At 39.3% G+C, this 25,721-nt stretch overlaps 1 protein-coding gene across 1 annotated transcript in view; it reads right to left on the bottom strand.

Annotated features, from left to right (window-relative positions):
- LOC139206724 (teneurin-3) overlaps positions 1–22,996 on the bottom strand; it is a 120,477-nt gene extending 97,481 nt beyond the window's left edge. The window contains exons 1-2 of the mRNA XM_070836289.1: positions 22,726–22,996; positions 20,212–20,487 (exon numbers count right to left, since the gene is read on the bottom strand). Coding sequence (XP_070692390.1) covers positions 20,212–20,487; positions 22,726–22,996 — 547 coding nt within the window. The remainder of the gene's footprint in view (positions 1–20,211; positions 20,488–22,725) is intronic.
- Positions 22,997–25,721: the final 2,725 nt, after the last annotated feature.

Here is a 25,721-nt window from a genome sequence, read left to right as displayed (position 1 = left end):
TATCTCTGGCAAATATGATAAATGTATACACTGGTTGATTAATAGAATATCAGCTATTGGTGTGTCTGTGATTTCTTTATTTACTTAAATGAAAAAGACTCTTCTTTTCCTTCCAAGCGAAACATGGATCTAACTTACTTCCAGTTCTGCACATTACGTCAAACTCTGCCCCCTATTAGCGGTTCAGGAAACTTTGTTTATCTGAAGGTCCTGAGACAAGTCGTGAGCGAGTATGTTTTCTCACTTTTATACTTCAGATATTGACAAAGTTAATTTAAAGCTGGACTTAGAAATTAATAGAAATTGATGTCATGAGTCCATAAAAAAAAATCCATTTAGATAATAATCTAATATTACGTTGGCTGCGTTTAGCTCAGCTTCCTTATGTTATCATTGCCTTGCTTAAATAGCAAGATCACATTTTTTAAAGTCGGGGAACTCAAAAGAGACAGATTTTTATTTATTTTATTTTTTCTAAATGGTCAAAAGGTTAAGATATCCTGATTTTTAGTCCTGAGAATGGGTCAAGCTCCAGAAACAATAGATCCTACATTCTCCACTATGCAATGCATCTCTCACGCCTTTGAATTGAATGTGCAGTGCCTCTTTAACTACAGTGAATTTTGATAAATAAGTTGTTGAATATCTATGCTGACAATGCCGACAGATCTACGAGTGGGAAGACACCCAACCTCCTGTTCTCTCAGTGGCGTGGCCAAATAACTTGTGCCCTCTAGCAACAATGGCAATTTGTGAGTCTGTAAGGACTATTGCCCATATAATGCCAGTGCAAAATTTGATATGTGATTCACATTATTTGAAATGTGAACTGTGAAACCAGTATTATAGTAGTAGTATTTTCATCCATCATGAGACGGTAAATGATACTATAAAGAGATTTCACTGGATGTGAAATACATTTTTTGTATTTATCATCCATTTAAACACCCTGAGTAATAACTTCAGCTGGTCATAGGGACCACTTCTTTAAATATATATGTATATATACGTCCAATTTGTGTCAATAATATTAATAAGGAATCGTGATGCACTTGAAAAATAGGTCTCTAATGAGTCATACAGTACTGCAGTGCATCATATCTTACTCCAAAATCAACTGAGCAATTCATTTTTATAAATTATCATGTGGGCGCAGCAGTCTGTAATACTCTGCTTTCATTAATGACCAATAACTAAAAAGCAAAGGACTGATAAGGCTTCTTTGAAGGTGGACATCAAAAGTGATGCCTCTGGGGTTGAGAACAAGGGAGTGCTTCTTTGACATTTCCCCAGTGCAACCAAACATTGACTCAAAGAGCTTGGTCACGCCTGTAGGCTCAAGTGGGGAAATATGTTACGAGTTTGGACCGCAGTCCTTGTAATCCAGGAGTGCCCCAGTTCTGTATTGCTTGAGTGAAATTCATATTGAGTGGCCCAAATTATTATATTCATCATCCATCCTGAAGAAACGTTGTTCGAGACCTGGTATAGGACAGGCTATTTTAAGATGGAAGGATTTCTACATTAGTCATTTTAGAACACCTTGGAGATGATGTCGATTTCTGTTCTTTTGGGAATAACAAACGGCCTCATTATAATTCCCACAGGGTGTGCCTTAGTGAGGTGGAGGAATTAAAACTAGACGCAATCACATGGCTACGTTCACAATATCCCCTGCAAGACAAAATGCTCGTGTATCAAATTTCAACATTATATTTTTAATGGTAACCTACAACAGAACTGAAACATATAGCATACATATAGCATATGTGTTTTGTTTGTAATGGACAACAGGGTAAAATGGATACAGTGTAGAGCTTGAGTGTGTACAAAGGGATTGGTTAGGAACACAATAATTGGGATTGGGAGAGTAACCAGTGGCAACTGTAGAAGTAGAGACCTTGGGTTCGGTCTGTTCAGGGAATAATATGAATCCGTTGAAATACCTAGCTTCTGACAGTCACCCATCTACGTTTATCCATCCACTGTCAAATCAGGATTACCCCAAAAGCCCCCCTGGATACTGAACCACCTACAGGCAAGTAGCTCATTTTCACTATAGCACCGTGTGCAAACAAAGAGGGCGGGAGAAAGAGGGAAAAATGGGGTCCGCATTGGCAAAGATGCTGCAGTAAATTTCACTCGAGTAAACAATATGGGAAACGGTCCAGGATCTTCTTCACATAATATGCTTAATTCTCTGAGCAAAAGGGGGAAAATGGACTCTTATTTCCACTAAAGAGCTGTTGCTAAATGATGGCTATTCAGCCCAGTTTCAATTCTGACATGCCAAAGCTGTCTGAGGTACTCAGTTACTGGGAAGTGGGATGTGGGCGGGGGTGGTAGGTCTCTTTGCTCTCCTTGTGCTCCATGGTCTTAGTCCAGCTGGCCTTTAGAATATGGATTATGTGTTGCCGCAGCCAGGCTCTCACTCCATGGGGGGCTGGACTGGGTGCCCAGCTTCAGCGGACTCCCCACCGAGACCCCTGGGTGAGAGGACGCTGAGAGCCCCCTTGGTTCTCAAGGCTGAATCATTGAGAATGCAGCGGGTGCTTCCCACACCAGCACCATACGTCAATGTGTGAAAGAAAACTAGCAACGTTTTTAAAAAAGAAAAAAAAAAAGACAGTGAAAAGGGGGATGGTGGGTGGGTTCGGTGGAGGGAGATCGGGTGTGGAACATCGAGGAAGAAGCAGAAGCAACAACCGTGATTGTGGCATAACTGCGACACTGCAGCACTGTCAATCACAATGCCTGTTCTGTCGGGGAAAAAGAAAAGGGGAAAAAATAGAAAAAGAACCCTGGGAGTGCAGCTGTGCTGCAGATTTACCTTTCAAAAAAGTCTGTGGCGATAATAAGTATCCAAATGACAGCTCTGTGCCGCTGCATCCCCGACTAAAGTTAACCAGAGGTCCTAATGTCGAGTGCCAGCAGTAGACACAAAGGTCTGAACGGTGGGGCGCCGAGGCAGCTAGCACAGCATGGCTAAATGGGGCAGGTGATTTCCCATCTCCTCCACTGCCCTCAAGGCACAGCCAATCACTGCTGGGGAAAAGTGGCGCCCCAGCCTGCAAGCCAGGCAGTCAGTGAGTGGAAGGGCTAGAGAGGGAGCTGGAGTCTATCTGGGACCATGCATTATTCACATGCACCGCTACGGCACTAAGACCTCCACAAAAGAAAGGCCTCAGGTTCCATCAGTGCCGACTTGTTTCCAATCTATTATTGATGGCAACACTACACCCTATACTTTTGCCTGATTTACTGGATTCTATCATTGTTTCTATAATAAAGGCTATTTCCAGTAAAGTCAGAGCAAATGAGTGGAATATTTCCAAGCCTGGTGCCAGTGGGTGCTTATTTCATTGGAATCTTTCAGAAATGGCTTTAATTATACAATGGGCAGTATTAGGCTACTCCATTGGTAAAAAAAAAAAAAAAGATTTTCATTGCTTTGTTGGTGTGTTGTAAATGTGTGCTCATTGTAATATACATAGCAAAACCAGAAACCTTTGTGAGAATCATCAATCATGCCAAAGGTAGGCTTTCTTGCAAAATTAATTTCAGTGTGGAGACCTCCAGCTAGCCCTAAGTGAAATAAATGAGCTATCCAATTACCACATTATGATCACATGTAGCCATTGTAAAAAAATCCACTAACAAATTTTTTCCCATCAACAGTGCCCTTGTATCCAATGGTGACTAGATGCTGATGGCAAAAACCATACAATTCTCAAAAAACATTTTTTTTGTCAGTTTCTTTTAGTTTTAGACAGTTTCTCTGTGCCTACTCAAACATATACTAAAATATTATGTTATGTTAACGGACAAGGAACACAGGCTGAACCCTCACAACACAGGCAAAGAGATCATCATCATTTTTTTGGGTAATCAGAGCCTTTGTGAAATTGTGCACTTGTATTGTGAAATAGATCAAGGACCTTTAAAAGGAGTAATGTGAAGTAGAGATTAAGTAAGGCGAGCCATCAGATATTAAATGACACTCTTTCAGTGTGTTTATTTATAGTCTTGCATTGTTATCACAAAGCTAAATGATCCGTTATAGTAAGATTTTTATCACAACATGTTAAAAAGCAGCAGCTCTTGAACTCAGAGGCAGTTGCTTTGCATTTCATGGCAAGGTCCGCATTATTACCATGCACACATCAAAGATTTCCCCTAAATCTCTCCAGGAAACACAATCAATCTGCTCAGTATGCATGGCTGGGACAGTGGGCCATCTCTCCCTTTGAGGATGTCGACGCGTTTGACCGATGTGCAGTCGATCCCCCAGATTGTGGCTAATCATCATTACCGGCTGCTGAAACAATGACTTTCCTTCAGCCTGCTTGGCTTCAAGAAGGACGCAAGGGATCTACCGGTTTTTCTTATGGTGGCTTAACACTTGAGTCCGGATTTGAGGAATTAAGGCAGACTTGGACACAACAAAATGCGCACTCTGATCATCCATTCAAGTCATCAACTATGGCCTCGCTCACACTGTAAAATCTGTCTCGTGAATTACATGAAATTTTACAATAAGCAATGTATTTTTGGAAAATTTCATTATTTCAGTTGAGGGAATTGCATTTTACACATTTGTTGCCGGAAAACAAATGATTACTGCTGCACATTCCTGAGAGGAAATAAAAAATATAAAATAGGAGGGAAATGAGGACAGATGCATAGTAGGCAGCGGTTGGGGAATTCTCCAAAATGGACAGCGGATTATGAAAAATGACTTCTTCCTTACAGTGCTTAAAGGTTAGGTCTCTATTACATAGAGAGCAAAATGTCAGCAGTATCCCCTGAAAGAGTGGACTGTGATATTAATGGAGAGTCCAGGGAATGGGCTTCCCCTGACTGAGTTTCCCCTCTACCAGACACATTATTCATTTAGTTGTCAGCCTGCACCTGGCACATGTAACACTAACATCTACAAACTAAATGATGGAGAGAGTATGGCCCACCCTGGTGGGTAGACAGTGGTGAAATGAATGTAGAGTAAAAGTAGTGCTACTAGATAATCTAAGAGCTCCTCACCCACACAACTGAAGTTGCCGCCCAGGACGTATTAGCATAATGTTCCATTTTCTAGCTAATATTGTACTTTCATTTGGCTTTTAACTACCTCTGAGACTATACGGATGAGGGTAACGAAGCACAGGGACTGTGACAATGCTGACACCAGGAACCATAGAAAGAGCAGCTTTAGCAACTCCCTATAAAATTGTGTACACAAAATGATTTTTATCCTAGAAACTGAACAATTTGTTACATCTCCGGAGGATCCTGCATCAGCTGACTCACCACCCAAACTAAACTGGTGTTTAAAAGGAAAAAAAAACAAAAGGAAACAAGATCTCTTATTTGAATTGGTGTTTTTTTCCCATGTAATCTAACTGTGCAGCAACACTTACAACATAAATGACAAAGAATGTTGTGTTCTATGGAAATGGGATGGACTCGGACAGAATGACAAGATGATTTAATATATTACAGAGCAACTCATCAGTCATATAGCCACCACTTTATTTAAGATGCAAAATGGCTTCTGCATGAGGCAGACTGTGGCAGTGGATTATTTGTGAGTAATATTCTTTTGCCATGGTAAATATATTGTGTCATGCAGCAGAGGGTGGAAGAAAAATTCTATCTCAAGCTGTTTTAATGAAGTCCCAAATGTCATCCTCATACTTCTTTCAAGAGCGAACTCCAAGAGGCTCCTCTAGAAGCCTGACTGTCCCTCAGTGTGTCTTCAAATGATAAAACAAGCAGCTTCAGTGAAAGGCAGACTAAATAGGAAAACAAAAAAATAGATATACTAAGGAAAGGAGTCAGAGATGGGCAGTAAACAGGTGGTTTGGACTAATAAAGTCCATCTTTATGATTGCAGACGTTTGATGAATTGTTGAGGCGGCAGGGAACTCTGATAAGGGTCAGCTAGGAACCTCTTCCGTCCTGCAAAACTAGTTAAGTAGAAGAATACTTTAGCCAACCCTATGCCAAAAGTTACTTTAATTATCACCACGCTATAATTCATTTGCAATTACCCCTTACTGCTACATCTTTGTGAAAGGCTAATAGAAAAAAAAAAAATCATAGTAACACCATTATAGTGAAAAATGTCAATGTAATTCAATGTTTTTGGTAAGTGCAGTGAAGAGCGTCAGAGGCTGAGTTTAAATTAGAGCCAACACATTTTTCTCTCAACAATAGTGAGAAGCAGAGACGGGCAGGGTGGGTGGGCATCCAATTACTGCAGTTCTCTGTGTGTGTGTGTGTCATCTTGATACCACGTTTGGGTTTCTTCAACAATGTATTAAATATACCAAATGTAAAGGCTGCACTGCAGTAATGATGGAAAGACAGACTTGCTGTTGTAGCCATTATTGGGGGAAATCGGTGAACAGTTTCACATAAAAAAAAAAAAAACTCAATACAGTGCGATGCATTTACTCATACTTACTCCTTATTCCAAAGTGATTCCACTTGATTAAGCATTTTGAGTCAAGTACCGCTGTCTTAATCCAACAGAATAATCACCCGGATTTCAAAATATTTTCCTTTCTTCCTTTGTTATTTTTTTTTTTCCATAGATCAGCAACAAGTGACACTGTCTCACGCCACAAGTTAACTTGTTTTAAGTCTTTGCAGCTTTGCACGTTGGCAGCTCCAAATGGCAGCAAATGTAGGATTCAGCACCCAGAAGTCATTTAACATGACCTAAGCAAACTGTGGGCAGCGAGCTCACATTTGCTCAGCTGGCCTGTCTGATCACTTCACACCATCTAATACCGCAGAGATGAGCGAGGAATTAGATCAAACTTTGGTGGGTCCATCTTTATCTGAATGGAGACTCAGCGAGCTTGTAGATATGATAATGAAGTTTGTACAGAAAGTGACTGGGCTGCTATCGCTTAAGTCCCTTTTTGAGCAAAAATGGCAAAAACACAAAACCAGGCTGTCGCTACTCAAATCTGAATATTAGCCGTTTTTTAGGGCACCTTTGATATTACAATGAATGTATTTGCGTTTTAGACTGTTGGTTGAAAAAAATGACGTGACGATGTCACCTTTGGCTTTGAAACACTTTACAGACTATAATACATCAATTAACCATAAAAATGCCAATTGATAATGAAACTAGTTATGTTATTTTGCCAATGACCTCTGACTTAACAATGCATTTTACTAGGGTTCAGTTTTTAATATAATTTTGGTGGGTGACGATGTGAGGATATCCACCAGGTTAATTTACTATACTATCACTTCAGCACAGTATATTAACACAATTATTCACATTGTTTTATGGGAGCTTGTGGAGTATCATTTGTTTTTGTCTATTTTGTATTTTGCACTTCTGTGTATTTATCATGTTCAAGTCCGTGTTTTACTGCAAAACAATACAGTTGTTTAAGTTAAAGTTTAAAGTTGAGATTCAAAGGTAAAAAAAAAAAAAAGCATAGCCAACCCTTGAAAAAAAGATGTGGGTCACCCAAAAGAGTTATTGTTGCTTCAGGTGAAAAACACAATGACATATTGTTTTTGACAATTGTCTGGCTGGACATATGTTACAATTTTGTTTTGCTATAGTCGCTTTGTACATGCATTCTTCAGACAATCACCCAGCCTGTTCCCAGAGTGGATCTCTCTTTCTGAGCCGTCCAACCTTTAGAGCTGCCATGCAAAACTCTGCTGACAACTCCTCTGGGTAATGTAGAAAAAGACAATAGGTGGAAACTGCTCCAACCTATTTGCCAAATGGTCTGTCATCTAATGCCCTGGTGCTGCTCTATTGTCTAATCCTACTGCTGAGGCCTCTAAAAGGATACATCGGCCTAATAAGATGAATGGGCTTTGACCCTGGAGCTGCTAAAAGCCAACCTGGCCAATTTATCTGAGTGACCTCTACTCTTGGCAGAGACGGCCTTCACCTCTCTTGGAAGCCTTTAGGCAGGATCAATACCACAGTGGCATAACAATCCAAAACAAGGAGTGTCTTGAAGTTGAGATCCACCTACTCATTGCCTGTAACAGCCACAAATTGTGCACTTAGTGGCATTAATCAGCATTGCAGTAGTTTCATTCTGCATTTTGTAAGTTTTCTTCTTTTTTTTTAAAAAAAATAAATAAGCTGTGTCTGTGTTCTGGAGACAAGAAAGCCTCAACAACCCCACCTCTATGTATTGTAATATCCAAGGGAAGGAACCATGATTGAAACAACATGTATAATGTGATTAAAGTGAGTTTTATTTAACCCAAAAATATTTACATTACAGTGGGCTGCTAAATCAGCCCTTATGCAAGTCTTAACAAAGGGCTAATGTAAAGCTTGATTAGAAGAGTAAAAAAAATATATCAGCTCTGTACTGATTCATCAGTAATGTTATCATGCAAACCACAATCATGACTATTCCAGACCCCAGATTGTAATATTGAGAAATGCATTTTAAGAGAAAATAAGATTTTGCCGTCTAAATTAAGGATTCTGTTTCATGTTCAGTTTGTTGGTCTCGGGTTGTGTTCAACCGAGATAAAAGGCTTGGATAGGCTGAGGCATGATACAAAGAAGGGGCCCTTTTTACAAGAGAATATGTTTCCTTTCTTTGAGCATGAATCAGTTTACATGGTATACAATATCAATCGTTTGCCTCAAATCTATATCTGCAAAGTGCTTAGGTTTGCATTGGTGATTAGATGAATTGAACTGAGAACAGTCTGTTACTTGAGCATCCCTTCATAGCCCGGATACCTAATGCCTTTTCCCTGCCTCTGAAGTGACCACAGTTTCAGGATGCTTTGCTCTGGGCACTTGGCCAGAAAGCTTTATGTATTCTGATACCATTCATTTTTAATCAGGACCAGAATATCCTTCCAAACCTCTTGCAAGCTGCCTTTGGCTACAAGACATCAATTTTGTTATATTTTAATTGATTTGGCAGTTCTCCTTGTTGTTGACTGTATACCTTGATTGTTAAAATTGCTAATATTCCAAAGCAAGGACTGCTGCACCACTCATTTAAAATGCTTTCTCTTTTGCTGTATTTTCTGCTCCTCTTCTCTTGTTGCAGAATTATGCATTTCCCCACTATAGCATATTAGTGTAGCGACTGAAAATATTGTGTGCATTCAGCACATTTCACTTCGCTTTCCACTTCGACTTCCCCAACTCATCTCTGCATACAGTGAAAAGGGTTTCTTCACGTGACTGCTGGGGAGAAAGGACATGCGAGCAGAGGAGGGAAATCTTCTTCTGTGGTATAATGAGTTTGACAATGAAAGTGACACTGCGTCCTCCCTGGACCTTGCCGTGTGATCAATCATAACAATGGCTCACCATTTCCTCCTCTGGATACTGACCTTTCTCCCTTCAGGAAAAGAAGTGTGTAGGTGTTGGAGTGTGTGTGTGTTCCTCTAGATTTTCTCGTACCATCACCCTCTTTTCAATCAGCCCTCAAAGTCCTTCGGCATAGCCATTAGAGTGTCCTTTAGCAGGGAGCCTTTTTTACCCAAAAGCAAAAATGGCCTGAAAATGCTTAGGGAATACTGATCTATTTCACTCTGTTGTACAAACTATTTTAAGCATGGGTAACACACTTGCTTCGGGGAGGGACATTAGGCTTATACACTGAAAATCCTATCACCTGAACTGCTTACATAGTGATTTGATGCCGTTACTCCAGTGAGGAGAACTGCCAACATTTCATGCAAATATATGACTGAGATTATTCTAGGCTGCACCTCTCATAGTTCAGTGCCCATAACTAAACAGTGACAGAAACGGGAATGACGTGTAGAGAGTGTGATGGGATCCTACAGGGTTTTAGCTGGTCCCGCCTCCCTGCCCTTGTCTCCTAGATGAGCCAACAGGACGTCTAATCAGCAGACAGCTTACTGCATTTTCTCTGGCTCTGTGTCACTTTCTGTATATTAGCTTAATAAAACATTAAAAATAAATCTCAATATATTGCTCATCTTAATATGCTTGAGCCACAAACAGCCCATGTTAACAATAAGGTGGTCTAGACAGAATTTTATAGCCTTTTTTATTTCGCTCTTAATTGTCGTTTTACCTGCATATGGGTATACACAGACTATAATGTCCTTAAAACAGCCAAAAGTCGGATCAACACACAGCCTGACTTAGTAAAATGGTGCACTGTTATTCAATTGGACAAAAAAGCCTGTAACTTTTTCTTGTTTGCTTGCTTGTTTGTTCCCTCCTTCGTGGTGTTTAACACAGAGTGCCCTTGGTATCAATCTACAAGGTTAAATAGTACATGGAAGAAAATCTATGCATATACAAGTCACCAGATGATGGGAATATAAATAACTTCACAACAAACCCAGTAAATTACATGAATAAATGTACATGTATGCGGTATATTTTGAGTTATATTGTACACGGCATGACTATTATTGCACAATTGCTGTGATTGTTGAATTGTTGTATCATTGTCACTTTTCGGTGGTTTTCTCTAAGCTACTGTGAGTGATTGCTAATAATTTAAGGCAACTCAGAAGAGCCTATCAACATTTCGATAACCTCTAAAAAGAAAAAAAATCTTCTATACACAGGAAACAGGACGCTGCAGACTAGATTCTGAGTATGAGACTCCATCAACATCTACATATAAATCGAGAGTCGAACCCTTTGATTGTTCATGATAGATGAAACAATCACATGACGAAAACCCCCTGAAATCCAAACTCAAGTCAAGGCCTTTTAATGAAACATTTATTCGTGTGTAAAAGACTCACACATTTCCACTGCCGATGAAAAAAGATCCAGTGGTATAATTTGCAGTTAAAATATGCTTTTAATTCCATGTGTCAAAAACGAAATGAGAGCAGCCCAACATAATTAAGGCATTTTTGCACATATTTTCATCATTACACTTGGTCACTTAATTGGACTATTTAAAAGTATTGCGTTTAGATCACGGTGGTTTCACTTGAGATTGTTTAACACTATTGCAGTCTATAGCCTTAAAAAAGTCTGCTCCATAATGGAGTGCTTTAAATGGGTTTATTTTTTTGGTGTGTGTTATGTTCAATTCCAAATTTTCTGGAGTCCAGCATTTTGGGCTCAGTATCTTGCTCAAGGACATGTTGGAGCCAATGAAAAAAAATACCTTTTTCAAACCCACAATTTAGAGGAAAGACAAGCTAGTGTGACCTTTTATGACCCCACGAACACGACTCCAAGCAGAACAGAGATGCTTTCTGTATTCAGATGAGACCCAACAGAAGAATCGCCTTGACTTCCAACTTTTTGATTGCCAACATCCAATACTGAGGTGCGCAAAAGGTCAAAGCCACAGCGCCATGACAATACATATAACAAATATTCCTGTGTCCCAAGATAGAAGAGAGAAAAGAGATCATAAAGGAAGGGAGACATGAATCTATATAAATGGGTGAGTTGGTGCAAGTGTTGGGACGATCTCTGAACACCCAACGGCACTCCAGGAAAAGAGAAAAACATCTATTTTAGCCAATGTGAAATGAAAAAAGATACTAAAGTATATCATGACTTCAATTCCCATCTGTCTTGTCAAAATAAAAACTACTTCCCCTCATGTTGACATTTAACATTGTGGTTTTTACTTGCTTGCAATAAGTGTAAAAACTAACTGCTATAGTTTCTTGATTTACCAGTTCACAACCAACCACTGTAACATGTCTTTTCCTATACGTCTCGTTTCTTTTATCCTCCACATCTCAACAGGATGAAGATGGATGTCTGGGCTTAGAAAAAACATGGATGGTTGCTGAAGAGACGCCAGCCTCACATGTAATTATTAAACACACAACTGGACCAACATGCTAATCCGTGTTTCTTCCATTGATATTCATAGAGCATAAAATGGCTTCCTGACCATTTCCGTATTGCATGGTAATACAATCACACAATTAGGCTGTGTGATGAAGTGAAATGAGCCATTTTCTCTTGAGGATGGTAAATAGAGGCCCTTGTAATTGACAACTGCAGAGTAATTCCTAATCGTAATAACATGTCCTGCAGTCTGGCACCCACACGTGATTAGACCAAGCCTTGTACCGGCAAAGACAGTGTTGTCAGTGCTGCTCAGCAAAAAAGTTGGTGAGCCAAACGTTGATACACAATGATTAGTTGACGGAAAATAGATGTTGGGTAGACTTAATATCTTTTTATGGAGCAGCTACAGCCCTGCAGACATAACACAAACCCTGACAGATTACCCCAAACACTCATTTTCACATAAGTGCTCCACTTGAAATCAGACTTTTTATTGACCAATTATAAGCACGAACTAGCAAGTTGAGTGTCAATTTTTGACTAAAGCTGAAACAATTAGTTGATTATTTGATTATTAGGTGTACAAAAAATCCATCATCAACTATTTTGATAATGGGTTACTTATCCAAGTTATTAAATTCAGATCTAGATCCCTAAATGTGAGGTTTTGCTTATTGTTTCTGTTTTACTGTAAACTATATATATATATTTGGGTTTTGGACTGTTGGTCATAGGGATGCACCGATCCAAATGCTGATATTAGGTATAGGACCAGTGCTGGCTGAATAGCTGGACTGGGATATCAATTACAATAGGGAAAATTTATTGGACAATTGATTCATATAATGTTTGCACCTACAAGCCAATACTTTGTCATGCGTCGCAGTGTGCAGACTTACTCTGATCAGATCTCGGAGCAGAAATACCTCCACGCTATTCTGGATTAGTTTACTGTGCTTATATCATAATTTACTTTACAAATCTGCCTGAAGAAGGTCCTTTGTAGGATTAAAATGTCATGATTTAATGTTTATTCCAACAGAAACATTGCCCCGTGACAGTACCTCCATGCTTACTTATGTGCTAGTTAAACTGGCTTTGTGTCAGCTAACATTAACGGTAGAGTAGACGGATAGACAAGGAGGGCTACCACCACCATGGCTACACCAGGCCATCAGACAGAACCTTTATGACTATAACTACCAACAATATGGCTGCCAAAGTACCAACGCATCCTCAACCAGAGCCAGACGGGGTACAAACAGGGAGAATAACTCTCCATGCCGCTGTCAAAAGTCAAAAGTCAGATTTATTGCTGCCTTTCAAAGGTTTGCACTTAAATTTTAATTTCTGTTGATCTTGATTTTTTACGAAGTTGCAGGTGCAGGTTTATTTATCACTTCAATAATAAAAAACTCAGTAGAATTTTTATCTATACATTTATTTATTTTACAAAGTTAGGATGGCAATGTTTAATTCAAGCCTGATGTGGCCGGATAAATGAAAGAATGAACCCCGTCTCTTAATTACAAATTAGCATTTGTAAATATAGCACACCTATTTTAAAATCTCCAAATAATAAAATGTGCATTAAAAAGTAATTCTAAAGAAGAAAAAAAAAAAAAAACACCTTACATCAACATATAACCCATAACATATTTAAGATCATTAATGCATTAATCAGTAAATATTACTATATAACAGCATCTGTGTCCTCACATGGATGGTATTAGTATCAACCCCATCTTTTAAGTATTAAAAGGAACATAGCAGTTTCAAGAAAATCTGCTTTGCCTCATTAATATTCAAATTTATACAGCAAAACACTCCAAAGTCTAATCAGATCATCCACTCTGTCGGGGGTAGCTGTGGTGTGGGTACAAAGTTTTTCTGCATGTGTTGCTGTTGTGTGAATGCGTTTACACACTGATATACTCCACCAACAACACAAAAGGACAGTCTTGCATATGCAATACATCATGATGTCGAGCTGCAAAACGAATCAATCAATATTTCGATACAGGTGGTCAGTTTGTCATTTTCTATGAAGAAGGTTCAAATGTCACCGACCTTTGCTCCACACCGAAACGGGGCAATGATCTCCTCCGGGCTTTTCAAACTATTCCAAAATAGAAAGCAGAAGTCTTTTCACAACACTAATGAGCACAACACCTACTATGACACCTCGGCACGTCATCGCCGTATCCCACATCCCCTGTCACCCCAAGCACTAACAACATGAGCACTTAACTGGTGACAGCGCCAGCAAGCAGGGAAGTGATGACAATAAATGATGGCAATCAAAGCACGCCTCTTCTTTTGACGAGGCACAAGATAAAGCTCAGACACCTTCCCAGCTCCTATTAACAAATGATGAAACTGTTTTCTCTGCCAGTTCTGGAGCGATCTTCAAAAAACATCACAGATGGCCAGCCCTGTGACCAAAAAAAAAAAACTCTCTGATGTTATTTATTCTTTTTGTGGTCGGCTTGTGCCATATTGAATTATGAAAGTGTGAGGGAGGATTTCTGCCTGCTACGATCAATAGGCTGATTCCACTGTCACAATACAAGGCGCAGATCTGAGACAGGAGTTTGACAGATGGCGTGTCACCTTCGTCAGCGTGACGTCCCGCGCGCGCGTGCGTTTGTGCACGTGTGTAGATGTCTGCGCTTTCCCTTGATTTTTCTAATCTTTGAGAGATAAAGTGTGAGAAACAAAGTGAGATATGTGAGCACGTGTGTGCACGTGTGAGGGTACGTGAGACAGAAGAGAGGAAGAAGCACAGAGTGAGGGAACATGAATACATGCACGTAGAGTAGCATGTTTGAGGGTGTCTGATACGCTTTCATACTCCTACCCAAAAAGCCTTTGGTGCTTGCTGTGCTACAGCACACTTTGCTCTGACTCCTCTACTGATTTAATTAACCTTTTACTGGCACTGTTCACACAATGAATCTGAGAGATACACTCAATTGTAAAATGTGTACGACTGCAATGTAGTGTGACTCGGACAAATTGAAATAATTTTCTGATACATGCCCTCGTAAACAGTCCCGGACATAAACACGGGTGTAAAGTCATGCAAGGACTGCTACATCCATATTGGCCATCCTCCATGAAAACATCAAAGGGACACAGTTTTTGCCTCAAAAATGACTTTGGACAGAAGGTGAGGGCCACAGCAAGTGATGCTTCTTTAACAAAGGATGACAGGCATTGCAGTCCCTTTCTCCTAATCAGGGTCAGCAGACGTCGAGCCCCTCCACCCAACGATAAACCCCATGTGTGAAGGTTTAAACAGCCACAGAGAGCTGTCACGAGGTACTGCAGTGCTGTTGCTGCAGTACCTAACAAGTCAGTGCAAGCTTTTTCACACCCTATTAGGAATACAACTCAACTGGGCCATGCTATGTTTCTCTTTCGAGCAGTCATTCATGTTTTATGAGGGGTATAATATTGATTCTGAAGTCAGAGCAGTCAACATTAGGGTACAAAAAAAAACAAAAAAATCCACCTTTCTATATGGCTGTGTTCACTTAACACAGAAGCTATACCTTGACCTAACAGCCCAGAATATGAGTATATTTTATATTCCAACACATAATGATTTAATATTAAAACATTAAAAATACATTGCAGTAAAGTGGCCTGGTAACTGCAGAATGGCGATCCCTATTGAAAGCTTCAACCGCACAGCTGGCTTTGCTTAGTGATTCATGCACTTTTTTTTTCTTTTTTTTTTATAAATGGGGACATTTTCCCATTTAAAATGTGTTGTCTTCAGTATTCATTTCCAGAACTGGCAGTGCAGCACTGCTAAAGATGAGTTCACATATATTTTGAGGCTTTAAATCTTAAACTCAAGGTATTTTAAATTATAATGGGTTTACCAAATTGCATTCCATCTATTACAGAGTACATAAAATTCCAATTTTACAAGAGGAGCAAGAGAGCATGGTTATTCTCATTATCTATTTTCAACTTTCCAAGACATTTAAGCAAATTCCACACATTTCACTGACAGCTGCTTGCCTGCGTCTATAATTTTCAGCAAAAATAATGTTTTCGTTAAGACAGAGGTCACCTTATGAAACCACCTCCTTCTGTCATTAAAAATGCACGGACATTTTACATTTATTTTCTCGATTGAATTTTACACCATAAAAAGGTTACAAATTATTAACAAAATGATTTTAGAAAAGTAACTAAGGCACCAAGGTTTTTAGCACTCCATATAAATGTATTTTGCATTGTCTAGATTGAATTAATTGCAAGAAATTACTACATAATACTGATGCTGTGGGAATGGGACTTTAGCTGGATAACTTATTTTCTGCTAATCTTCAGCAGTTAGCTTTAAAATTCTGACTGAAAAAAAAAAAAAAATGAAACTTCTTTATCTAATTCAGGGTGCCACTTACAAGCGGAGTTGTACTTCCTCCAGGCATTAAGTTCCAACATTACACAGCTGGTACATGTCACAGCGCTAATGTAACATGAGACAGTAAGTGAGCATGTATCGGTCTGTGTTTGAGTATATACGTGTACATGTATGCATGGGTGTGTGTATTACAAGGGAAGTGATGATATTCAATAGTTTCTGCATGAGGAGCAAGGGCATAGAGAGTTTTTTTTTTTTTTTTAACTTATGTACATCATTGTAAGAACAGAGATATTAAAAAAGTAAAATGATCTATCAAGTAGCATAATATATATATATTTTTTAAAAATGACGAAACATGTGCATGACTTTCCCCACACACGAAATCAGTGCTATAAATGCTTCATGTGCGAGTTTGTAAAAGAGATAAATAATAAAAATAAATCTTTTGATGGCATGTAGGAAACAAGGCTCTGTTTTGTTCCTCTTGTCAAAGCAAACTACAGAGAATACAGTTAATGTAGGAAATAATGCAAATGTAAACATAATGGTGTCATCTACTGAGACAAGGACTGCTTAGGATCACATGACTCTCTCAGCTTCAAGACCAATAATGGATGCTTTAATCAATTGATTTTGTTTAAGGGATTTTGTCAGTTGCCGAGGATTATCTTAAGTGTAAAATCAATGAAAGCCGCTGAACAGATTTTTTTTTCTACATATTCTATCAAAAATACTATCCAACAACTTCATGTTGTGCCATAAATCATGTCTTATGAATGATATAAACAGTTATGGGCCACTTCAAAGCAATTACGGGCTTGTCTTGAAAAAAATATATAATTATTATATTCCAAGAGAAGTACAAATGTGCATATTAAACATTTTTAAAAAGTTGACACACGATCTTAAAAAAATCATTGACAGCACAGAGCTCAACTGACAGCTCTTTCACTGGCTGGGCACTCTGTTCCAGAGAAATTGAAAAATATACTTCAGTTAACGTTATTGGTGGTAAAATGTAAATGGATCACTTCAGAGAACAGCCACTCTTATTCTGTCCCTGTGGCTGCACTCAGTGGATCATTTAAAGCTGCAGATCGACAAGATGACCACTCCGGTTTCATCTCTAAAAGGTGGACCACTTTCTCTTGGATCACGGAGGTTAACATTTGCAGATGCCGCGCTTCGTGAATGTGCTGAAGCTTTGGTACTTGTCTGTGTCCAACACTCTGTAGAACAGAGCAAATTAGAATGAAATATTGAGTTCATTTATGAATAAGTGGGGCTGAACGGCCCCTTGTCGGAGCTTCTGCATGCATATTCAGTTGATGGAAACCTTTGGATGGGTCATTTCTCTTAGCTGCTTCATTAAATAGTGAAAGTCAAAAGTGCAATGCCTCCTGACAAAAAAAAAAGGCCGAGATCTATAGAGGTGGAACAGTGGCAAGGTTTTTCTTTGCTTCGGCTCAAAATCTAGATGATGAAAAAGCACTTTAGCTCCAAAAATAGTTTAACAAAAAGGGCTAGAATTTTAAATTACACCACATTTTTCTTCCAACAGAATGATTTCATCATAAGAAAATGATGTGCAGAGAAAGAGTGGGAAAAAAACACTTCTGCTTAGGTGTTTTTGCTTTTTGTAACATTAAAAGACATGGCACTCGGGATAAAGATCTAGCAGCTATTGTTTATTTTCCTTATAATGAAAGTGAAGAGACAATAGTGAGATAGATAAAGTCTCAGTGGGACATTGTGCTAACTAGAGCCAATCAGCAGCAGCTTTTACAGACAATTCCAAAGGAAACTCCAGAGGAGGTATGCCAAAGGGGCGTAGGTTGTGTTTGTGTGTGTGCTCATGCAATTGAGGTGGTGCGGGGCATGTGCAATCGAAGCTCAATAGAGAACCTATTGAAGCTAGACTCTGCCTTGTCTTGCAAAATGGAGCAATAACTGGTGATACGGTTTCGTGCTTGGCATGTTCAGCAACAAATATGGCTGGAGAGGAGCACTAAGGAGGTGAGGGTTATGTTTACCGGCACCTCTGTGGTTAGGCTGAGCTTTTAGTGACTCATAAATGTATACAGTGTATTGGGCCAAAGCAAAGGCCACACACTGGAACAAATACATGGGTTTGAATTTTGATGGCATTTTGAAAAGGTAAAAGACTTACTCAGCTCCCCCCCCCCGGAGACAAGCTCACTATGATGAATACTGCCATTAAGAAAATGACTTGTCTCAAATGTCAGACTGTAGCCAATGTTTTCAGAATAAAAATTGATAGCATATGAACATGAGACATTTTCCTTTTTACCCTCTCTTTAATGTTCTTCCCAGGAAAGTGTAATCAACCCTAATTATTTTAACAGCCTGCCACTCTTTGAGATCATCGGTATCTTAGAATAATTAGAGCTATACATTTAATGTGTTGTAATGGTGATGGCTCACACTATGATGATGATTATGATGAATGATGTGCAATGTCGGGCTGGGCGATAAAACAATCTTGATATGGGATCTTGATAAAAATTTATGTCAATAATGATGAGAAACTTTTGGAATTTTTTGCTCAGTGTGGATAGATCCAGCAAGCTTTAGCACAGCAGAAATAAACGCGACATCAGCCAGCCAAGTCTGCAGTTTCTGGCTTTAACATCAACGATCACACCCACTTCCTCTCGCAAAGCACTGTTTAATCTACCGATGAGCAAAGTGGATATGAAAATGGAAGTCCCCTTAAAAAGAGGGGAAACAATGAGAGGAACTGAGGGGCACAAAAGCGCCCCTAGTGCTGAAGAAGCTGCTAACAAAAAAATGTAACACAATGTCAATTATATGGAGGTTGTTTGGATATCTCAAATGCAACAAAGCTCAGTCTGTGACATTCAGAACATTATTCAATATATTATTTTAACACAAAATATATTTTAATCCAAGCCAGTTTTGCACAGTTAAATGTTTACATTGTGTTAGTCTATTATTTATGTTAATAAACGACTGTATATTCTCAAGTTTGACTAATGAACCCTCTGGTTTGGTCAGGCGTCAGTGATTATCAGGATACTAGTATAATTTTCAAATGATATATCATGATAAACATCAACACTGGTCAATATGGGAAAAAATAACCGCAATCATATGTTTTGCTTTATCACCCAGCCTTAGTGCAATGTCACTGACACTCAACATCAGAAAAGACATTTTTGAGATTTACACCAAACCATATGAAGCTGTGAGAATAAGTTCATGAATGGGGGGGAAACTATTACTGGCTCAAAGCATAGGCTGAAAAGACACAAAAATAGGAAATACTGTTAAAAAAAACAGCACTAAATGCTAATTTCAAGTATATTACAAGAGATGAGAAGGAGTTTCCGAATGGCAAACTAACCTTTCTTTCAGGATGTAGTCATAACAAAACAAACAAGATACAAAGAGAAATTGTTAAAACTGTGTAAATTTTACAACACAGATATGCAGCTATCTTGTATGCATTGCCTTTATTTGACCTAACAAAGATTTGCCCTCTTCAAACAGAGAACCTCAATACTCCTTCTCAGGTTTCCAGCATGAACAAATTTGCACTTCAAACCATTGTACCCATTTAATCAGTCATTGTGCATGCCCAGTCAACCACTGCAGAATTTCTAAGCAAAATCTCTGACTGAGGCACACAAAGCTATCTTTGATTATACGCTAGCCCATGGGGAAACTTTATCAAACTCCTCTGCTTCCTGTGGAGAAAGACCAGGTGACTAGCAACTACTCAATCGGAAGGCCAAATTCTTTTTCCGCATGCGGCGAGGAATCACGCCTTTGATCCAAAGAAAGGCAGCTGCAAACGCCTCTCCAGATACCAGCCCCACCAATCGCGCCTCAGTGCCCTTCCACCAATCAGGTCCTTGTCTGCAGCGCCAACCGTAATCCAACCTACTGCTGCTTTTTTCTACCTAGTGATTTCTCCTCTTTGAAAAGCGATGAAAGCGTGAGCTGCAAACAAATAAGCATTTTAAAGATAAAAGAACGAAAAGCGTGCCCTACTCACCCATCTCGTTGTCCGATTTATTGTCCATTTCTGTGTCAGTGAGCGTGAGCGCCGAGTTAGAGCGACTGGAGAGGCATGAATTCTGTCCCGACTTTGCCCCCGTTCCCCAAAGAGTCATGGTACGTTCCGGTGAAACAGGTTCATGGTTTTCTGTGGCGACGGGTCCTCTGCTGTAGCTGCTGAGCGGGTGGGAGAGGCCCGTCTCAGGGCAGAGCGCCAAGCCTCTGCGAGCCGATGGCTCACAGATCCCGAGCTGCCTCAGTGAAAATGTCTGCCCTGTGAATGACAGAAGCTGTAAAGTTAACAAACCAAGCAACAACGCGGTTAATGGTCGAGAGCAGCACTACTTAAAAAACACACTTAACCTAAGAGCAGGGTGGAAGGGGAGGGGGTAATTGTTAAATTAAAGCTTTAACAACATCGTCCTTAGCTACTTAACACTCATCAAGTTATCAAGATGCTCACAAGCATTTTGTTTCACTTAAAATCACAGAGCAGCTCAAAGTAGATTTTCTAGGAAAGATTTTAAAGATGACCTACTTTGATAAGACGTTTAAACCCAAAACAAGAAGCCTACACTCATTTTCTTCATATATGAAGATATGAAGAAGCTTGAGAAAAAATGCTCTCCCCTTTTACTATTCAGTGTTTTTTGAAGCCGTTTCAGACACACAGCCTCTTACACATTAAATCATTACCAGAAATTAGTTTTCCCTTCATCTGAAATTACTCGAGGCTCCGGTATTCAATGGAAATAAAATACTATTCTGCCATACTTTCAAAGACACTGCAGCATCTAAGCAAAATGAATATAAAAATATTTTTTTAAATACTTCATGTTGACCTCATTAATAAGTCTTTGAACTAACAAGGACATGTTTCACTCACTGCAAGTCTGTCATTTAAAACCTATATCTACTCTTTCATATGTAATTTTTTTTTTTTGCCATCTGGTCAGTATGAAACTGATTCCATGTGATCGACCTGAAATTTTAAATTATTTTTAGCCTTCTTTTCTCTACTTTTATTTAAATATAATTTCGGCGTAAATGACTTCAGGTTCACCTGGAAGCATAAATATTTACCATTTATTCACCGTCCTAACAGAAATCATTGGTGCTGCAGCGTTATTAATCAATAAGGATTTTTAAGATTTCAAGGTCAGACGTGTCAATGTTGTTAAAACACACTGACCTTAAATGCTTCGTAATGTAAAAGATGCTTGTGAGGATATGTGGAACAAACAAAAATGTTTAAATTCAAATGTGAGGTCCCAAAGTGAGTTGATTTTGTAATTCCTTTTCTCGTGAATACTGTGATTTCTGAAAATGGGGCAAAAATAACCCTTTCAAAACTGAAAATGAAAATGTCTACAAAAAAAGTTAAAATGTTACAGACTGTAGATTTCTTCACGTTAAAATCCGTCCCGTTTAAAATAATCATTAGATGAAGAGATTTTCATGCACCATCACACACACACCCACACACACACACACACAGCACAATGAGCAGTTAACGTATCTGCACTTATCTACACAAAACATGTACTTTTTCCACCAGATGAATAATATTAAATCTGACATTTGCTGAGACGATGTAAGAAACAGTCGTTAACATTAAATGCTGTGATTTTGAAGGGAAATAAAGACAACTAGCATTCTTCCCACAACTTCATCATAACCCCATTAATTCTAAAATGGGCACTAATTAGCACCATGAAAATGTAAGGGGGTAATGGATAGATTGTCTATCTTATGAGCCAAAGGAGTGCCATAAAATGGAATAAACTGCTCAAACTTTTTAATTATAGAAATCAGAGCAGTTTCTAACAGCCAATTAAAGGACAGGGTTATTTACTGAGTATTTCCTCATTATTTTAAGATAGTCCAGCACAATGTGAACATGTTATAATGTCAGAGTGGTCCACTGTATCACACCCAGTGGGAGTGTCTTTAAAAGTTAAGGTAAAAAAAAAAAACTGTGCCTTTGTTTGACATCATCTAATTGTGTTTACCGCTGTCTTGCGTCCTGGTATCGTGTAGCCAGTTCTTGTCAAACTTGCACAGACTATGTGAAAGATAAAACTGCAATATGGTAGAATTTAGTAAAAACAAGAAACAACAAAATCCCTGCAACCATGTTCATTTACTAATGATGTTCCACACTGTTAACAAAATCCTCAGATCCGTGTTTATTTGCTGCTGTTTTCTTTTTTTTTTTTTCATATTTACCACCCAAACAACTTGGAATCTCAGCTAAATCTTCAGCGATGGAGATAAAACTGTAAAGTCTTAAATAAATATCAGGTATATTATGTATTTTTAATGACTAAATATACCCTCTGCAGCCAAAGTCCTCAAACTGATAACGAGGGCTTTAGAGTGAAGCACAATTGTCTTTACTTCTTCAATAACCACACCAGTCATCTCATGTTATGAAGACTCATTATTAAAAAAAAAATAAAATAAAAATGCTACAGGGGGACAACTCAAGTAAACATTAGTTCTTACTAACCTGGCCTGCTGTACTCTGCACTTTCCTTGTGGACCATCTCCTTGACTCTGCCTCCAAACAGCATTCGTGAAGGGTCATGGTCAAAGGCCTGGAGTGTTTCGCTGGAGCTGTAGGATTTCTGAGTGGGTACGCGGCAGGCTCCCTCCTCCCGGTCAGCCGAGGAGGCGGTGTAACGACGCTCCCGATCCTTATCTCTCTCGCTGTATCTCTCTCGATCTCTCTGACTCTTGGACAGCGAGCAGAAAGGCCGCTGCTCCCTCACCCGTTCCATGCTGCCTGCATGCTGGGTATCCCACTCCCTCCCCTTCACCAGTGATGCTCTACTGAGACGCTTGCTGCTGGATTATTGCACTCTTTTCCTCCCCTCCTCCTCCTCTTCTGGTTGGGATTCTCGTCCTGTGCCGAGCTGTCCCCTAGACTCCCCTCCCCACGTCTGAACCTTTGTGTGTTACTTCTTCAGTCCATTCAGTCTTCCACCCATTCTACCTGGAGAAAGAGAGACAGAGCGGAGGAAATGAAGCAAGGAGCTCAGATAACACTAATCTATGTGCTTCATCTTCAAAAGCGCACACTTATCCCCTTCTTACTGACCCCACCCCACCCCTCACTACTTCCCCATCCTTGAAACCTCACCTGCAAGCCCCCTTGCCATACATGACTTCCCCTCTTAAAAAGATCACCTCCTCATTCTGCTTTAGCTTTCAAAATCAAGTCCATTTTCACCGTTTTACTTAAACTAGTGGCAATTTCACACATTAATAGTTTTTTTGGGGTGAAAATTCTTGAGCCTTTCAATTTTCCCAGGGCGACTGCAAAATTAAGATCTGCCAAGTGTCAGATGCTCGTTAATTGACGGATAAATCAATAAGTCACACATCACGGTGGCCAGTGACTTTTTGACACAATCATATCATGCTTTAATTTTTAATTTAAACTGTAACTTCTACAGAATTATAATTTTGACCCATGATATGCATGTTAACCAAGTGTCAGATTCTATACACAGACTAGCAATAACAAAGTGAAATGACATATTCCAATGAAAAATTCATACATACTGTTTATATTTATCAGTTTAGCAGCCAAAAGCGGTTCCAGTGAAAACTATTCATAGTGAAATTTGAGTGGACTGACTCTAGTCTACTTTTGTACAGAGAAATAAATCTGGTAGGTTAAGACGTAGCAACCTGCAACATAAAAGAAATGAGATGGAAATGAAATAAATAGTTTAAATAAATAAATATTTTTTATACTTCTATCGGTATCTAGCTGTGCAGACAGTTCAGTTTAACTTCCATAATTTGAGGTTAATATCCAGATATATATCGAGATGTGTGTCTGAGTTTCTCATACAATGGAGGTAAATGGAACTTTATAGAGCTCAAAATAAAAAAAACAAATAAATATTATATTTTTTTCCAGAAACAATATTCACTGAACTCACTGTGATTAGTTTCAATAAAACTAATTTATAGCAAACTATTTCCTATAAAAATTGCTGAAAGCTTGTTCAGTAGAGCTCTGAAAGCAAAACTATCTGCATAGCAACGTTCCACCAGAAGTAAGTGAGAATTTGTACAATTTTATTGAATTTAGGTGAACTGACCCTTTAAACTACAGTATGCCTCAATTAAAAATGTGCATGTCCATTTAACTGAATATACTGTATGTGAGTGCACAGGTTAAATAAGAGCTTAAATCAATACACATAAAACAGCTAGCATAACAGTTAGGAGATATTTCAAAAAGCCAAATGATTTACCAGTCCATGACAGCAACATAATTAAATGTGACACACTAGCCATGACCCAGCTATGCATCAGCCGCTCTGTAGGCACTGACCCAGTATGTGCATCGCATTAGGCAAACATAATTTGGCTCTGTGCACACAAACATTAAATATACGAGTGTCTAAAGTCTTTAACTTGTTGAAAATTCAAAGACACTGTCGCAGGTGGAGACAGAGCTCTGAAATGTGGACAAGTGGGATGAGAATGTGGCTAATCCGCAAAAAATCCTTGAGTGGAATGTGGATGGGAGCCCCGGTGTGTGAGAAGTGTTTATTACCAGCCATTTTCCACTCACACACACACACACACACACACACACACACACACACACTTTCATTTCTCTCTTGGCTGAGCTGTAAGACTAGAGTATCAGACTCCTTCTTTCCCCTAATGAGATCCACTTCGTTTCACATCAAGCATCAAAACCTTCCAATGAAGCCAGGATAGCGTACTGTCGCGCTGCAAGAAAGCACCGGCCCCGGGGAGACTTCCCAAAACCTGAAGCCGTTGCGGGTGGAGTACAGGATGCGGGGATAATGAAAATTGTGAGCTGTTTTAGGCCTCTTCAACTTATTTTTTTTTCCAACCTACTTCTCAGAGTTGCTGGATATCATTCTGTTTCCCCCGATGGGCTGAGATGCAATCAGTGACACACTCTCTTGTAACCCTGACACTCGACTCTCAACACTACACACACACAAATACACACACACACACACAAATACACACACTTGTTTTATGATGCCACAGGACATCTCACTCACATCTCATCACTTTCACAAAATTGTACACACCCGTCCAGATTGGCAGATTAATGTACAGGATGAGTGGAAGTAGACACACCCGTGAGTCTCCCTGATTACAACCCCCCCCCCCTTCTTTATGGACTAGTAAAGACATTCACTGTCTGAAAAACAGATAATGCCACATGTACTACCCACTGAGTCGCAAACCCCCACTATAGGAGCAATTACATTTGTGTCCTAATCAGCTATAAGCCCTTGAGTGACCAGGCATGTCCCCGTGTAAACATTTTCTGCGTTACTCTGAGGACCTGAAGATGCCATCTTTTTCACAGCTCATCAAAGCGATGGGGGACACCATCAGGATACAAGACAGACATTCATGGTAGTTTAAATTATGAACAAAAGGTCATACAGGCACTTGGGGGAATTCTATTGTGTTTCTGTCGGATTTAAGTTTCAA

The sequence above is a fragment of the Pempheris klunzingeri genome, chromosome 9 (assembly GCF_042242105.1).
Source record: "Pempheris klunzingeri isolate RE-2024b chromosome 9, fPemKlu1.hap1, whole genome shotgun sequence".
NCBI lineage: Eukaryota > Metazoa > Chordata > Actinopteri > Acropomatiformes > Pempheridae > Pempheris > Pempheris klunzingeri.
This window is presented reverse-complemented; position numbering and strand designations above follow the sequence as displayed.